The sequence below is a fragment of the Drosophila pseudoobscura genome, chromosome 2 (assembly GCF_009870125.1).
Source record: "Drosophila pseudoobscura strain MV-25-SWS-2005 chromosome 2, UCI_Dpse_MV25, whole genome shotgun sequence".
Lineage (NCBI taxonomy): Eukaryota > Metazoa > Arthropoda > Insecta > Diptera > Drosophilidae > Drosophila > Drosophila pseudoobscura.
This window is the reverse complement of record NC_046679.1, coordinates 24,141,238-24,159,613: the sequence shown is the minus strand read 5'-3', so window position 1 is coordinate 24,159,613 and position 18,376 is coordinate 24,141,238. Positions and strand designations below refer to the sequence as shown.

The 18,376-nt window shown below is 47.2% G+C and overlaps 1 protein-coding gene across 6 annotated transcripts in view; it reads left to right on the top strand.

Annotated features, from left to right (window-relative positions):
- LOC4802637 (hemicentin-2) overlaps positions 1-18,376 on the top strand; it is a 113,039-nt gene that overhangs the window by 18,092 nt on the left and 76,571 nt on the right. For all 6 annotated transcript variants that reach the window (XM_015182479.2, XM_015182480.2, XM_033376435.1 and 3 more), the window contains exon 2: positions 16,815-18,000. In XM_015182479.2, coding sequence (XP_015037965.2) covers positions 17,853-18,000 — 148 coding nt within the window. In that variant the 5' untranslated portion in view covers positions 16,815-17,852. The remainder of the gene's footprint in view (positions 1-16,814; positions 18,001-18,376) is intronic.

Genomic DNA, 18,376 nt, shown 5'->3' with positions numbered 1-18,376 from the left:
AGAGAGCGAGAGAAATGCTGAGAATCGCTGATAAATTAGAGAAGTCTGGCTCTCCAATTTTAATAAACTTCAGGCTGGGTTAAAAGTATGTCAAAAATCGCCTAAAAGCACCCTCAGGCGCACCCCCCACTTTCCCCTGCCAGAAATTGTAAAGTTTGGCATCAAAATTTCCAAATTTCTTTTATGATAAAATATTTCGAAAACAATTTTTTGTTGGTTTTTTGTTTTCGCGAAGAAGTGTCCGAGTAATGCGCTTATGGCTGTGGCCCTCGAAGAAGGAAAACTCGCAAATTGAAATACTCGTAAATAATAATCAGTGGGGCCAGGCCAGCACTCGAAAAGATTGTGGGGATATACCCTCGAGTTGGTCAACTTGTCGAAAGTTTAGCATACATTGAGCGGGGGCTTAGCTTCTGATGGACAGCCAGTCGGGGCGGAAGGAGTGGGGCTTTGGGGTTGCTCATTTCATGGAATTCGCGTGATTTATTTGTTGCATAACTCGGGGGGTCGCGGAATGGAATGATGGCAAATAAAGCAGAAAAAACGTAGAAAGAACTTGCAAAATAAATTGAAAGCAACACAAAAGTTTGTCAGTCGCAAGACACGGCAAAAGTTTCTTCGGGGGGCTGTAAGTAATGTAGTGGGTGAGGGGAGGCAGCGGGAGAGACAGAGGCGCTTGTAAAAAATTACTTGCATACTTTTTGGCGCGCTTATAATTGTTTTCCATTCCTCGGTCCTTTAGTTTGTGCATGCCGGCCCCTGCTCCTGCTCCTGGCCCTGCTCCTGCCCCCGTCCTGCCCTTGTCCTGCCTTTTCATATAACTCATTAGGCAAAAGTTTAATGCAAGCGCCTCCCCTCCTGCTCCTCTGTGGGAGTTTGTGTTCAGATTTACTTTAACTACTCCTGCGCCTGCAACTATGCAATAAATTTTGCGAAATTTGTGTCCTCCTTCCATCCATGCGGCGCTTGGCTGCGGCTCTCATAGCCATGACCCAAATCGTGCGCAGGAGAGGAGGAGTGAAAGAGTAGGGTTAGCGGAAGAGCGATGCCAGAGCACACAGTGGGTTAGTGGAGTGAAGGGGAAAGTTATATAATAAGCAGCATTAACTACACATGTTCGTGGTGGTAGTGGCAGAGGCAGTGGGACAGCAGCTGCTGCAAAGCCGGACATTATTCAGTGGGCTCCCAATCTCAGCTGCTGCCCCCCTGCCACCATGCCACATGCCGCAGAGCTACTTAAGTGCAAGTGCCGCAAAGTCAGATACGCGCGCCCCCACTGGACTGTCGAAACTTTTCCAATCTAAGCTAAATAAAAAGGAAAAAGTCTTTCATGTCTATCATGTCAGTAGGTATTTTATTATTTTTAACCTCTCTCCCCAGCTGTCGCTCCAACGAAACGAAACCACTGTGCCACCACCGCACCACCCAACCACCCAACCACAGAGCGAAAGAGAGCGAGGGAAGAGACGTGGAGTGCTCCCGTTGTCTTCTGCAACTAATTTGTCAATGTCAAGTGTTATTTCTTATATTTTCCTCCTCCTCCTCCTCTCTCTGTATTTTTCGTGTTGTTGGATTCGGGAAAACTTTTGGCGCACGCACGCCCTCAGCACACAGCACACAGCCCACAGCAGACAGCCCACAGTGAGATACATCACTCCAGGGCGGGCTCCCCCCTTTTTCCTGGTGCCCCACAGTGCTGCACGTAATCTAGTATATCAATGTGGTGTGTACTTTTAGGCGCTCGTGCATGTGGATCCGCCATACAAATACGAAATGACAAACAGCTGCTGCCTCCCTGATCTGATCCTTTCCTTAGGTTCAATTATGCTTAGGCTTTAAAAACCCCCAACTTTAAGCGGCACCACATCGTTTTGGAGTGCGACATTTGCCACGTCATTGCCTCGTTGTCTAGCGAAGCCCCTACTTCACTCCACTCCACTCCATTCCTCTTTTCACCCGAGTGTAGTGTTTTTTTGGGGCACACTGCCAACTTCATTTAACAATCAGCGTCAGACAGAGCAGCCAGGTGACAGTTTTGAGCATCCCCATCCCCCAATCTCAATCCCAGGCTGGCGGCTGCCTAATTGGCGGCTCCTCTCCTGCTCCACTCCTGCTCCTCCCTGATGCTGCTGTCTTGCTCTGGAGTTTCGCTAAGTAGATTTTCTTGTACGGCATTTCAGTAAGAGTGGCAGCCCCAGATCGGTGCCGTGGCAACGTGGCACGAGTACAGTTGACACTTTGTGTCAAAGTTCATTGCTGCAGCAGTCGGTCAGGATGCCGTCAGTTTGTTTGGTAGCGTGCCCATGCCGCATATTTCACTTCCCTCTCCCCCCCACCCCTTCATTCGTTTGGGCTGTTATTTTTCTTCATTCCTGCTTGATGCATGCCTCCCATTCCCTGCTTGATTCCCTGATTCACGTAGTGCTGCTTGTCATTCCCTGCCTGATTTCCGTAGCACTGCTCTTCCTTGATGCTAATTAATTGTATGGCGTTGCGGGGCAGGGCGCAGGGCGCAGGGACCCAAAGGCTAAGCTTGTTTGCCAAAATTAATGGGGCTTCCTTCCAGCAGTGCCTTCTTCAATGGAAAAATGCCATAATTGTATGGCACTCGAGCAAAGTACACACAGCAATCGATTCAATTGCAGGGAGGGCAGGGCGCTTGGCGTGCCATGACGCGGCATGAAAGCCTCGTCACATGTGAGGCGGCAGCGTAATCACATGCCCCAATGCGCTTATTGAATGCCAGGCAAACATAATATAATAAAAATGAAAATATATGTAGAAATTTTGTCATCCCAGAACACACAAACACACAAAGAGCGCCTGAAAACACACACATGCGAGTATAATAAATCCCCGAACGAGGACAAGGACGTGTGCTCCCAAATGTCTATTAGGCGCAACAATTGCTTTTCACGCTCATCAACAGCATCATCATCATCGTCATCATCATCATCGTGATTGTGATTCAGATTGGGATGGTAAAGATGCTTTAAGATGATGATGAGAAGCAGCTGCTGCTCCGGCTGCTGGAGGTTTACAGCCATGTTTGAGTGCCGCCTCAGAATGTGGCACATATGGTGGGGTGGGGATCGCCCAGCAGCAAAACAGCGAAAATGCCGTAAAATTGCCTCGCAAAGATTATAAAAATTAAGCGTCAAATATATATATTTACCGAATTACTGTCAAAGGCAGCGGCAGCAGCACGTTCAGGGTGTACAGGCAGAGGCAGAGCCCTGAAGCGTAAGGTGCCGCAGAGAGTCGCCTCCTGCTGCTCCATTCACGACCTGACCTGACTTGACTACTGCCATCACTTGCGCTAAATTAGATTTTGCCCGTTCTAGCCTCGTTCAGCGTTGTCGCTTCATTTTGTCAATTGTTTGGACTTGTTAGACGCCGACGAGCAAATGGCCCGGATGGCCAGAACGGACCACGACGAACCGACCCCGTGGCCAAGCCATGCCACACACAATGGCTCCGATGCTGCTGATGCTCTGATGCTCTGGAAAGGTCCATTGTGTGTCTCTGTGTGGGTCTGTGTGTTTGTGGGTGCGTCCTTCTGCTGGCATTGTGTCAGGTCAGTCCCCACCGTCCTGAATGCCAAGAGCTAAGTAGATTAGGGCCAATTACAGCGGCATCAGCATCACCGTCACCATCAGAGCGGTTCTGTCACTCGTCCTGCCTCCCTCCCTCCCATTTGCTCCCATTGTCAAGTGCGGGGGACATTCTCTCTGCTTAAGGTCTCGGGGCCAGGGCAAGTATTTAATTGAAGGAAAGTCACTGTCCTCCCATCCTCCCCTCCCACATTTCTATATCTTTCGACATCTACTCTACCTGAGCGTCTAATGTGCCGAAAAGCCAAATGAGTTTGACTGCACAAACAGCGGTATACAGCAGCGGGGCGCCGCCGTCCGCACTCAGGCAATGCAAATGCTGATGACGATGACGACGACGATCCTGATGAAATGCAATCGTCAACCGCACCACGAAGCACGTGCACTGTGTGCGGCTTTTGCTGTAATACGGCAGCCAAGGAAAACAGAGCCACACACACAGACACCGGCAGGGAGGGAGGCACACTAATACCCTTGCAACAGAGGCCAGGTCATGCATACGAAATAGTCGAGTTTTCCCCGAGTGCAAGCGGAAACCAGAGCAGAAGAGTTGGGTTACCAATATGATACCCTTTAGAACAGGCATTCCAGAACTGTAATCTGAAGTCCTACATGATTTCCAGCAGGAGATACCGCCACATAACTTATGGTTAGGATTGTTTATATACATCCTTTATATATGTACATCATCAAATTATTGCATGTCTTGGGCAGAATCAAGCATATTTTTCTCGAGACTGGCACCGAGAACCGGGTCTAAACGTCGGTCGCGGTCTCAAGATTCCCAGAACCGACTTGTGCAAGTCGCCAAAGACTGTGTAGACAGCGAGGTTGTGGCCAACGGGGAAGTATAGATGAGAAGAGAATTGAATTGAAATAATGGCCCACCATAGAACAGCTTTTTGGGTCTTAATGCAACATCTTTTTGTAATTGTATCTTGCATAAATGTAACTTCTGGCCTATTTTCTAGGGTAATTGCCAAGTCTACACTTTGTTTTTTTCTGCAGTAGCAGCGAAAAACGTAATTATTCATAATTCAATTTTCTAACGCGAGATGGTGGCACATGGCAACAATTTCACGCCAACCGCCAAACGACGACACAATTGTACGAGAGTGTGTGAGTAACTGGGTTCGTATATCCTGTGTGTCTGTGGGTGTATGTGGGTGTGTATGTGTGTGTGGTAGAGGGGGGACATCTGCATCTGTGTGCAGTTAATGTGCTTTTGGAATGCATACGGGGTTATGCAATATTAAGCATACGCATTCGACATGTTTGCCGAAGAGGGAGGCTGGAGCTTAGAGGCACAGGACACAGGTAGATTGTTTGGTTTTGCCTGGGGGCTGGCAGATGGGGCAAAGAAAGAGGGAGACAGAGAGAGAGAAACAGAGAGAGAGAGAGAGAGAGACAGCAGGTTAAACAAATGTCAAAGCAAACCGAAATTCACATCTCGTCGTCGACATTATATTGCCGTGTGTTTATTTAGTCAAGGATGCAATGCGATTCCGTGCGATTCCTGCTAGCACAATCCCCCAGCAATGCAAATCCTCCACGTACAGCTCGGCACTACTGGCACACTCGTCTATGGCTATGTCTATGTATGAGTATTTGTCTGGGTGTTGGCTCTCGATGCGGCTCAACTAATTGTGTTTCGTGCCAGCAAACAAATCCAAATCCAAATCCCAGCCCCCGACCCAGCCCCAGTGGCTTGCTTGCTTGCTTGCTTTATGGCCATAAATTCTCATCAATTTATGCATTTATTTTGAGAATCGGAATCTGCAGTTGCAGCCAGTTTTAGTTGCAGTTGCAGCTGCAGCTCCTTTCTGTGGCTAGAATGCAATTAGGCCCGAAGACGGGCGTTTGTCTTGGATAAATATTTCAACATCATAATTAAAGCTTAGCCATTGCCCGTAGCCTGGGGCAGGTTCTGTTTGAGGCACTTGGCATTCAGCCGGCGGCCATTTGCAATTTTACGCGACATATCCGCTGCCGGGCATTTTGGGTTTCATTCACTGCATTCGCACCTTCCGGTTAAGGAGGTACTCATTCTCCCTCCCCCCTCTCCACCACCCGCTCTCTCTCTGGCGCTGTGCAAAAGGATATCCGGTGAATGTTGAACGTTGCTCACGTTCCAGTTGCATTTTTCTTCCCCTTCAAAACTTGAGAAGGGGAAGCAGGAGCTGCTGCAGCTGCAGATGGAGATGGAGGTGGTGCAAGGAGCTTTAGCTGCATCTGTATCTGGAGCTGCCTCTCCTGAAGAGGACTTACGGCTTTTGTTCCACCCACCCCGTCTCAGACATTGTAAAACAAGGACGTTGCAAGCAATGGAAATGGCCATAAAAGAGGAAACACTTTTCCACTTTAATTTATTTTTAGCGCCTCAGAAAAATGTCAGAGCCAGAGAGAGAGAGAGAGAGATAGAGACAGGCAAAGAAGAAAAGGACCCAGGATATACACAGGGCTAACGAGTTGAGTGGGGAAAATTCGACAAAAACAATTAAGAGCAGTTTCGTTTCATAAAGTGTTGCCGTTGCCGTTGCCACTTTCCGTTGGCCTTTGGGTGTTGCTTTCCTTTCGGGATAACCGCTTTTGATTACCGCTCGAAATGGAGATTAAGTATTTTGGCTGCTGCTGAGCAAATATTGACTCAATGTCGGACTCTCCGAATCGTAGTCCTGCGAAAAGAGCCACAGTGCGCGAATGGCAAATGGCGGGTTGGGGCAGGGGTAGGGACTGGGGCTTGCATGTCTGGCCGCTATCATTTCATCTCTTTCACTTAATTTAAATAAATGCCACACCATGTGGCATACCCGTTCTCCCAAGCCCTTGACCACCCGCTGGGAGTCGGGTTAAAGGTCGCCCCGCTGTGTGAAAACGCGACATTTTTCGCGTTGTGTTGCCACGTTGTTCAACTGAGGCAATTTGTTGTTATTATTTTGGTAACACTTTAATTTCAGTTCGTGCCACCACCCCCCACAGACACCCACAGGCACCCAAAGGCACCCACTCCACCCATCATCCAACGACAACGACAACGACCCCACTGAAACACAGCGTGAAGCTAGTTAGGTGGCAATAAGGATATGGCGTTATCCTTTTACCAGCTATTTAGCATTTAAATGCTTAGCGCTTTGGCCTGGTTCGCTCGCTCGTTTCGCTGGTTTCGCTGGTTTTTTCCTTTCGCATTTTGCGGCAGTGCCGTTCTTTGTGTAGGGTAGGGTTTCGTTTCAGCGGCACGGAGCACTGGGAGTGGCTGCCACACAGACTACGTGATGCCAATTTTCGAGAGTGTTATCAGACGCTTATCGAGATTTTGTCGCAGTTCAGAAGAGCTTCTCATTCCTAATTGCTAATGATAACTAGAAAGGAAGTTGAACAGAAGATTGTTGCAGGAGGAATGTTGCAGCAATTTTTAGAGCAAGATTTATTACGCTTTTTTCTTCTCTTTCATTAATTTTGTATATGAATATGGCAGGGAATAGCAGTTCTTCTGCTTTTTAGCATTTTCAGCGTTGCCAGATCTCTTACTCCTTCTTGCTCCCATTTAGGGCTGGCAACACCAAATCCATTACCCAGTGATGCCACTGCTCGTTCTCCTTCATTGTGTCCTTCACCACTCCCATTGCTCTTTGTTCTTCCTTGCCTCTCTGTTCTGTTTATATATCAGTTTCATGCAGTTAATCAGGACGGAAAAGTCACTGCTGGGCCCGGGCGAGAGTTGATTACACACATGAGCGGAGTCCCTCTCCCTCTCCAAGGTTAAATCAACTCTGCAGTGTAAAAATATTTATGCCATTTATTTAAATTCTCTCCGGGCATCGGTATAGGGGCTTACGCGCCACACACGTTCATACATGCAAACATATAGTCGTATAGTATAGGGGCTTACACACACGCACACACGCACTAAGCACATGTAATCTGACGCACTCAAGCCAACAACATTAAAAGCATTTCTTTTGTGATACTCAAAAGGAGTCAGGGGCCTTGGGGCATGCCACTGACAAGCAGGCATTCACAATTTACTCGCCACACGGCACAGCCCCAACTGCACAGCCCCCGCAAAAGTCATCCTCCTGCCATGTAATAAGCAATAACAGTAACCCCCACCAGCTACCTCCCTCCGGAAGAAGCCGGACGGACTCCGCGAATAGAACTGCGGTTTTGTTGAGGCGCGAAACCGAAATGGCTCAACTTTATTTAATATCCGAAAGCAATGTCAGCCATATAAAGAGACACACACACACAGACACAGAACGGAGGGGAAATCCAGAAGGGAAAGCATGAAAATAGAACTGCCAAACACTGGGGCGGGCGTATGCGTAATATTTGGTCGCTTTGGCAGGTCGCTTTGGGAAAATGTTTGCATTCACCAAATTGCCTTGCGTGTCAACACTAAATAGCAGACAAGTCTAAATACTTGTAGTAGTAGTAGTAGTACCCCTCCACACACAGCCCCTACAACGCCTCCCGGCCCCTATGTCTGTGTGGCGCTTGGAAAACTTTTGAATGTTGCGCAGAGTTGTTTTGCGGTTCTGCTCGTTCAAAAATATTTTCAAGTAAAATTTACGCGTTCTTCGCACACTTTGAACATCCTTTTCGACTGTTTGCCAGACACACACCGCCACACACAGACACATGGACACGAGGAGACGAGGACACACACATTTTCATACGCACTGTATGCCAAATATTTGTTGCTGTTGATTTTAGCCCCCGAATAAAAGCAAAGAGAAAAAAAGGAAAAGCAGCTTAACTTATGTCAACCCGATAGCATCATGGGACCATAAATGTCTTCCAGGATACCATTCAGGTCCCCCCAGGACCTCCATCGTCTCAACACCCAAGACACAGGCAGGGAGGAGAAATCGCTGAGACGTTGCGAAATCAGTGGAAAGCTTTTCACAAAAGTTTTTGTCAAACATTTGTGTGGCACTTGTAAATTTGTTGTGATTTCTTGATAGCTCCTTATGTCTCCTACACACACTCTCGCTCTCTTTCACTCCTTACACCTCTCTTTCACACATATGTATGTACATGTGTATACATGGACATATATTCTGGTGAGGCGTAGGCGCGGAGTTTTATGAATTTTCCTGTGCTCTCAAGCGTAGCGCTGGAGAAAGGCAAGCAAATGCCAACATGTTAAGGAATTAACCCCCCCTCACCGCACCTACTACCCTCTACCACTCACCCCCTTTTCTGCATGAGTTTGAGGGTAAAAGTTTTGCTTTTTTTCAAGCTTGAATAACTTCATCAGAAAGAAAACTTAAAGCAGCCGCTGGCGTTTGATTTATGAGCGATAGATAACCCATATGCGGAAATGATTATGATGGAGATGAACCCGAATGGATAAAAGGAAATCTCTCATTTTCTTTCCCCCTTGTCCCCGGGAATATTATGAGAAATCCCCCCCTCCGGTTGAGTGCAACGACTGCAGCAGCAGCCATGGAAGGGAAAGGCAAATTCTTATCGCTGGCATAACAGTGAGAAATACAAAATCAATTTTCCCAATGGAACGAAGGGAAATGACATCTCTCCCGCAGCTGCCACACCAATGCTCCACCCCCTCTATCAGCCAGCTCTCCCCCAGGGCCCTTTGCCCCCTCTATCCGTCTTTAGTTAGCTAACTTTCCACAGCTTGCGGTCAGCTTGACGTTTTCTTTTTCCTGCGCTTGCAATCTGTGGCAAGGAGCAGCAGAAAGAAATTCCTCTGCAGCTTTTGGCACTCTATAAAAGCAGCAGCAGTAGCAGCAGCAATAGCGGAAGAAAGAGACAGAGAAGAGAAAGGAAGAGCGGGAGCGGGAGAGTGAGAGTGAGTGCCGCTGCGTGCCACACCCAGTCGTTCGTTGGCTGCCACTTCATCATCATTTTTGGACCCTGCCATCAAAATGAAATGTCAAACTAAATGGCAACAATTTTGATTGAATTTTTTACAATGTACTCCCCTCCCCAAACCACATTTCCCCCTTTAAAACCACTTCCTTCTCCCTCCCGACCAAAAATTGCGCTTCAAATAGCAACACGTTTCTGTTTTGGAAAAATCCATCTGAGATTTTTCGCACTTCTACGGCCAGGATTTTAAAGCCCAAGACGTGACGAGGCTCTAAAGGAAATAGGAGTCTCAGAGTAGGGCATGAAAAATGCCAACAATAAAGTGCAATTCATTTTCTAAACAGGGCTGCATGTTTGTCGTCTGTCCCCCGTCGCCAGTCGCGCACCATGCAAGTGGCACATGGAATTGCAGAATCACAGCCACGTGCAGGGGTCCCGAGAATGGGTTTTCGTCCTGGAAATAGTAAAGGGACGTACATGTACATGTATGTGGGTGTTTGGTGTACGGCATTTTATGACAATGCCAATCTAAGCGAGAGAGCAGGGAAAGACGTTGACATATTTTCTTTTTTTTGCTCGACAACGTGCAGCGCATTTTTTTTCCAGGCCGCCGCTGACAAAATGTGCCCGTTACCGCAAATGCAATGAGACAGTGGCGTAGTCGTAGTCCCAGTACAGCTAAAGGGGTGGTAAGGGGGGCTGGAACTATTAAGGCTGGAAGGTTTCCTTCCTGGTGAAGCCTCTCTTTAACCTGAATTGATTCCGTCATCAAAATATTGGTTTAACTTTCTACTCCTGGGTCTCCTGTGTCAACATATCCTCCGACCGCTCCATTGAAAAGGGGGCGGGGTGGGGTGGCGTGGGTTGGAGTGATCCTTTAGTGACTTCAAATCTGACTGGGGCTTAGGACTGGCTGGCTGCATGAGAGAAACACAGATACACAAATACTACATTAACCCAAATGCAAAGCCGTGCCAAGAGCCTGGCAAGTAAATGCCCCCAGAGAGACATTCAAGCCCCGTCTGTGTGAGGGGAGTATCTATGAGTGTGTGCACTCCTATGTGTGTGTGTGCGTGTGTGGCCCGCATCTGACGACGGAATTGATGGGAATGCAATGCAAAATGCAGCCAGTTTGCAGTCAGGCCCCGTCGCGTGGGTCTTAAAGGGGAGCAGGAGCACACTTACCCTTTAAGTGCCATCCATTTACCGCCGCTATGCTAAGAGTGGGGCATTTATGGAATCTATTCGATTGATGGAGGTCGTTATTCGATAGCATTAACAATTTAATAACAAGGTCCCGCCGTTGAATGCTAGATAACTTTTGCTTAATGTTGTATTTAAACGATTGCGGAGTGTTGCGATTGCAAACGATAATAAATAATTGTTCAATAACTAAATAATTGTGTTTCGATAGCCGTTCGATAACTGACTCTTCTAAAATATCCAATTACTGCTCTTTTTCGGTAACAAAATTCCTTGAAGTTATCAAAGACTTTTAGCCTAGCAACCTTGAAGCCTTTCTTACCCTTTCTTAAGTTAGAAAAACGCACCTTAACAACCTCAAAAAATATCCCTTAATGTCCTGCAAACAATGGGACGAAGACGCGTCTGAGCACCGCATAGTTAGCATTAATGCTAATGCTTTGAACTTGAACCCAATTTCGTATGATGAGGGGGTCCAAGGCTCAAGTCCCGGCCATTTCATTTGCATTGAGTTTTAAATAAGATCAACTAAGCGACGAAACCAGGACAGAAACCCCATGCAAAAACCCCAAGGACAAGTGCCAAAAGGATGTGTCACCGAAATATGAAATGGCCCCCCAAAAAGAAGGAGAAGCCCCGAGTAAGCGAGAAGAAACGATGCAGAGAGACAGCGACAGAGGGTGGGAGGGGAAAAAGGTCAAAAACACTTGGCAGTACATTATCTGGGCCAGTGGCTGGCTGTACGGCGACTACGGACCCCGGACTACGGACTCCGGACTCTGGACTCCTGACTGCCGACTACGGACTAAAGGCAACTGACAACTGACGACGGACGGACAGACGGATGGACATACTGATGACAGACGCTCGGGCTGACATTTTTCGTTATTATACTTATTGTTGGTGCTGTTCAGCATCAGGCCATGGCCGTAATAGATGAAACTGCTACCATTTTTAATACACTTTGCAAGGGGTATTATCTTTTTTAAAGAAGGAAGCTAGCCGTGGGATGTTTAAAATTATAGCAATCGCATCGAAATATTGTGTATTTTTCCTTTAACGTGGAACTCATAAAAGATAATTCAATCTATAAAGAGTATCAAAAACTTCGACTCACGCCCATGGCTTTCGTTGCAGCTTTTCTGCTGTTATTGTTGGCTCAATTTCCTAGCCATTTCCGGCTTTTCTGCTTGTGATTCTGATTCTGCCTTTTGCAAAATTACGTAAAACATACAAAAACAGAAGTTACCGCAAAGAAGGAGGCAAAGGGGGCAGGGCCCGCCCTTGGGTTGGGGCACAAAAACACACAGACCGTGCGGGTCATTCCACTTGATTTCCGAAAAGGATACTGGCCAACACACACACACACACCCTTGAAGAGGCGTAAAAAAACTGAACCCAAGATCGAAGAGAGGAAGAAGAAAAAGAAGGGGAGGGGAGGGGAGGGAGGCACAAACAGGCAACCGCAAGTACAAAAGAAATGAACTGCTCGGTAACCGCCTTCATGCCACACTCTCTCTCTGGGCACTTTTCTGCCTCACTCCCAGTCTCCCTCTAGCCTTCTTTCCAGCTCTCTCTCCCCTGTTCCTCGCTTTCAGTCATCGACGTTCTTGCTGCTGCTCACTCAATGGTCCATAAATCGGTTGTCAACTATTCAAATGCAGACAATTGATTACAGCGATAAAGCTGAAGAGCCTTTTGTGAGCGATTCATCCTCCAGCTCCAGCTCCAGCCTTTACTCCTGCTCCTGCTCCTGCTGCTCCTCTAATGAAAGCAGCTGCGCCTTTCACAGCGAATGAAGCACAGCCATTGGCATAGACAGAGAGGGAGAGTAAGAGATATCTAGGTGGAATACCCAGAGAAAGAAGGAAAATCGGTTTTTTTCCTTTTGCTTTTGGGCCCATAATGAGATGAGAGTTGGCTTTGGAGGAGGCGCAGCAGCAGAAGCAGCAAGTCAATAGACTGTAAGACCATTTAAGCCAGCCACAGAATTAGGTTACAGCTGCACCCACACACGCATACACACACACACACACTGAGACATAATTACAGTCAATACTCAATGCAGTAAACTGCAAAATCAACACGATATCAGGTATCGATCTAAATGGGATATAGGGAAGCCCTCGAAAGAAGCAGGTGCTTCAGAAAACTGTGTTTATTCACAGTTCAATAAATAAAACTCCAGAAGCTCCCCCCAGTCCTCCCATTCACAGATCTCAAATGGGGTTTGGCATCCATCCAGCCATGCTCGAATACCGCTCTCTGAAAGCCCATCCATCTTCGGTGTAGTTTTAACTAAGAAATGAATACAACGCCTTTTTGTTCGGAAGCGCTGAAACGGACTTAACTGCACAGTTCGCTCCTATTGGAAGAGTGGAAATGGGAGTTTCAATTGCAGTTTTTATATGGGGCATGGCATGGGGCAGCATTTAGCACTGTTGTATTTACAAAGCTATATGGCAATAGCAAATAGCAATAGGAAGAGCCCTGGCAGCGGCTTAAGAACATTTACCATTACAAGCCATAAGCCATGAAAGTAAAGAAATGCTGGGGCCAACCGTCTTTCCTGCAGCTTACAACAACAGTAACTGTTGGTAGGGGCAACGTTGATTGGGTTGCATCAAAGCGTGGCATTAGGAAGTGCGGCCACGTCTTGCTTCTGGCCAAAGAAATTGTTATGGCCCTGCGCAAGTGAATGTCCGTCCCTCCGTCCTGGTCTATTTATCTATCAACTGTGAGAATGGTATTTCTTTTTGTTCTTTTCTGTGGTCTCCTTATCCCCTAAAAGATGGTCTTTGCCTCACTTCCCTCACTGTGTGTGTGTGTGTGGCAGCATGTCTCCCTACCATCTTCCATTTTCCATCTGCTTAAGTTGTGGAAAAGCAGGAAGGGTTAGGGTAAGAGAGCAAACAAATTGGTATACATCGCCACTAGTGACGTGACGTGCACTCCAAAAGAAAGTCGAAGGAAAAGCCAATGACTAATTGGGAAAACTTCATCGAAGGATCCCATCCAACTGTCAATTGTTGTGGCAGACAGCAGACGGCAGTGCACAGGCCGCAAAACTCAGTTAAGAACTTAACGAAACATAATTTCAAGCCTCCCTCCCCCCACCCCCTGCTGCTTGAGCTTCTGCTGCCAGAAATAAAGGAAGTTTTTCTAGTCGTAGGCCAATAATTTAAGAAGAAGTTCACGCTACACAAAGTTCAAGTGAAGTACGAGTACGCCTGCCTGCCACGGTCCCTGCCTCGCTCTGAAAGATGGCAAACGGAAATTTACTGCAGGCACGAATGGTAAATGTGGGCGGGCGGGGGCTGCCACATGAGTGGGGCTGAGAGCGGAGTGTGTCCCGCGGAGCGAAATATGCACATTTCCACACTTAATAACAAAATATGTTAAACAAAATCATTTGATGTGTGGTGGTGGGTCGAAGGACGGCGCCGGGGAGGTGGTACAGGACGTGGTGGGTGCAGAGACTTTTTCTTTAAGTGTATGGCGCGCGCACACAAACACATGTTTACATGCAAATTACACATCAAGCAAATGGCGGGGCTCTGTGGCAGTGGCAAAACAAACGCAAATTATATGCTGCATACTTTTAGGCCTCTGCTTCTGCTTCAGACTCTCTCTCTCTCTCGCTTCTGCGACTCCTGCTCGTATGTATATCGAGTTACCAAAGTAAATTGTATGGGGAATTCTCCCCGGTACGGTACGCTACATTCTCTTCCTCAGAAAAACGGCGTCCAGACAATGTCGCGACGCTTCCTTGTGGCTTTTCCTTGCATACATTTAAAGTATTTTCGTTTTTTATTTCGTTTCGTCGCCCTTTGGTTGGAAAAACCCAAGCCGCGGAGGCGGTGTAACATGTAAACAAACTCATTTAACTGATTTTCATGAAAGGAAAATGTGGCTCCTGGGCGGCCAGCAACCAGGATACTGTCGTGGGCAGGCGTGGGTATGGGCTCTGGTTCTGGTCTCTGGTCTCTGGAACGACCGCATTATCATCCTCATCTCGGTGCCTGTTTTTTGCCTGCAACTCTTTCAGGAGCAGCAGCAGCTGCCGTAGCCGCAACCTGGGGCTAGATTTACATGTCACTCGACTTAAGTTGGGTTCTGGGAAGCAGGCTCTCTCCGGACCTGGACCTCACCTCAGCTCAGCTCAGTCCCAGATCCTGGCAATCCGTGACCACGGCGACAAGTTAACTTGTCCCGGAGTCGTCGCCTGGCTCCTTCTTGGAGCTTCCTGCTCCTCTCAATGCCCCTCAAGCTGTGCACATAATCTTTGCATAATTTCCAGCTCAGCTTTTTCCTTTTTCGCCCATCCCCCTCTTTTTTTCCTCTGCCACTTTGGAACGTGCTGGGCGGCAAAAACGGCAAATGTCAGCAGAAACAAGAAAATAAACTAAACACAATTTTTTCCCTTAAGTTTTCTTTTCTCCTCAAGAAAAGACCTGGAACTCGCTGGACACATGAATGTGCCTATGCTCTATCCTGGGACCCCAAAGCCGAATTAGTAAACCCATTATCCTTACACATATTTAGATACATAATAATCGTGTTTAGAAATGTGAGAATTATGCAATTTGAATGGCCAAATGTTGGCGGGCAGGAGGAATGCCGAAAGAGAAAGAAGTTCCAAATTAGTACAAGGTGAAAGGACTTATTCTATAATTCCCCCAAAGTTCAGCGGAAATAAAATCAAGAATAAATCTTAGAGAGAGTTACTCAAATAGTTCTCAATTTCAAACGGTTTTTTTAATAACCTGCACAAAAAAGCAATAAAAAGTCCCTAGTCCCCCGCTTTCTTAACCAACTTTTGGCTTTGAAATTCGACCAACAAAAGCGCACAGCTTCGAAAGGCCAAAAGGGGCATCGCTCTCTCTCTCTCTCTGTGTTCCTTCATGAGTACAAAATCAAAAGGATAATTGAGACATGTGAACAATATCCCTAAGTGCGAGAGGCACCAACACACAACACGAGAACTCAATGAAAGGTCGTCCGTCGCACATCAAAGGGGGCCTGGCCCCCAGACGGTCTTTCTCCCCGTCCCCCCAGATGAAAAGCAATTAACAAAAGTAAAAGCAAGAAGAAAAGTTACTGGCAGGAGGTTGAGCGAGGAAAATGGTTAGAAGACCAAGAAAAAATATTAAATGCTTGAAAAAAGCAGAGAGGGAGAAAGAAAACACAAAGAGGAGACGAGGGGCAGACTCACAAAAGTGCCAGGCACTCACAAAACGGTACGCCAGGGGTAGTTTCTGTAGGGGTACGGGTGGAGCCTCCTCCCTCCATCCACACACACACGCACGACAAAGCAGAATAATAAATTTCAATTCAGACGACGACATGACGTCTCTGCCTCACGTCGACCGTCGACCGTCGACATGCATGTTGATAAGAAAGTGTGTGCCCCCACAACCCTTCGCCTAACCCAAACCCAAACTCAAACCCCAAGCTCTCTATGCACTGCTGCACACCTACTCGTACTGGTACTCGTATCTCCAGACCGCACTCCACCTCCACCCTGCTGCAGTCCGCCCGTAACCCCTAGCCCGTGGGGCAGCAGCAGCAGCAGCCTCTTTGGCTTTGGCTTTGGCTTTGGCTTTGGCCAGGGTCCGGGTCCGGGGGCAATACGAGAAAAAACTGAACTGCTTTATGCGAATGGGGAAAAAGTCGCGTCGCGCATAAATGCCACGTGGACGAGCACCCCACACACACGGCGGAAGGGGCACACAGTGACTGCAAAAAGGAAATGCGCAACGCAGCCCAAAGGTGTCAAGCGGAAAATAAAGCATAATAATAGCTGCAGCAAAGGCTGAACAAAAGCCTCAACATTGGACGGGGGGTCCTAGACACACGTCACTCAGCTGAGGCAGCAGCCAGGATGGCAAGGGATGGTGATGGTGTGTGGCAGGTTGGGTGGTTGGGCTGCTGGGTGGTTCCATGCGTAGTTGACGCATTATCCGGCTGGCAATAATGCCGGCGGATCAGTGGAAGAGAGGCAGCGGCCTCTCCGAAATGTTCCTAATAAATTATGAAAATGCCACCAAAGAGGCTTCAAAGGAAATGCCAAATGAGAAGCTTACGACTTTTAATAACATAACCTTAACATAAGTCCCATACGAATACTCATCCGAATTTATCTTTCTTCTCTCATTGCAGATACACTTTTCGAAGGAGAATGTGAGAAAGGAGATGTCAAGACCGTGTCGCAGTAGAGGCCCTGAGTAAAACAAGGATCCCGATTCTGATTTGGAACGGCAACAGAACCTATAACAATAAACGGAATAGCAACAAAAGTAATTTGAATCTGTGTGCAGACAGACACGGAGACAGGGACGGCAATAGAGAGATATAGCGAGAGAGAGAGACAGAACACTAGAAAATTGTATACATATTTTGTCTCTGTCCGTCCGGTCGTTTCGCCCGTGTAAATAAATGCAATGCAAAAAAACGGCAACAGAAAACAGAAAAAGCAACGGAAAAATGGAATAACAAGAGAAATGGCAAAAAGTGCAGTTAAGCGTGGAAATTGCATTAAAAATTGAGCAAAAAAACAAAACAAAAACGGCTGGAAAATAAAGGAAAGAAAAGCCAAAGCTAACGAGCGCTAAAGAGCAACAAAAACGCGAGAAGAAAAGCCGATACAGACAGCAAAAAAAAAGAGTGAAAAGAGTAAAAACTTTTGATTGAAAATTTTCATTGTGCTTTCAGTTTTCGACTCCCATTTTTGATTGTGTAAATTTTTGATTAAAAGAAGCAAAGAAAAACAAAAGCACCCGCGCGAAAAGTGAAAACAATATCAAAAACACAACGAAGCAACCTACGAGACACGAGAGTGCCCCCTCTGTCGTTCGTTTGACAGTCTGTCATGACAGTTCGAGACTTTGTTCTGCTATATTTTTTATTGTTTATGAACAGCAAGATCGGCGCCTGCAGCCATAAACATATGTGAGACTTATAGACGGACCCCCGCGCCACCCCCTCACATTTCTCATAAACCAAATTGAGACGTGAATCCAGCAAAAAAATAGTGACTCTTGGGCAAGTGAGTCGTGCAATAAAACGTTGCGTTGCGGGTCTTTGTCGGTGTCTGGCAACCATCTTAACGTCCTGAAACGAGGCACTTTTCTCGTTGACAAAGTAACGCATTTGGGCGATAAGGAGAAAAACGACGACCGATAAACGGGAAACGAGAAAATGAGCAGCCTGCAAGGACAGGGACAGAAACAGAAACAGGACAAACAGCTCCCCAACAACAGCAGAAGGAGGAGGAGGAGCGCCAGGATGGTGGCACGGGCACAACTATTGCTCTTTATCAGCATCGCATTCGCATCATGTTTGCCGGGTAAGTGTCAACAGAACAGAAGTGTCTTCTGTCTCCTGCTTCCTGTTTGCCTGGCTCCTGTTTGCCAGGCAACTGACTTATCAGTGGGGTCCTGGGGTCCTGGGTAACTGGGTTCCTGGGTTCCTGGGTACTGCGACCACCCCCCGGAATTAATGCAAATATTTAACGTGCTTTTTTATGGATTTGTCGTTGCCATCGCTAGTGGGAGGAGAGGGCATAGCATCTCTCTGCAGCAGCCTACTGAAGGGCATCGTCATAACGTGCCAGAGATGAGGGGCAGAGAGATTGCTCCACTTGACATGACTTGTAAATGGCTTTCGATTAAGTTGTCACATTAGCATTAATCTTGAGCTATGGAGGAGCATCCAAGCCGACT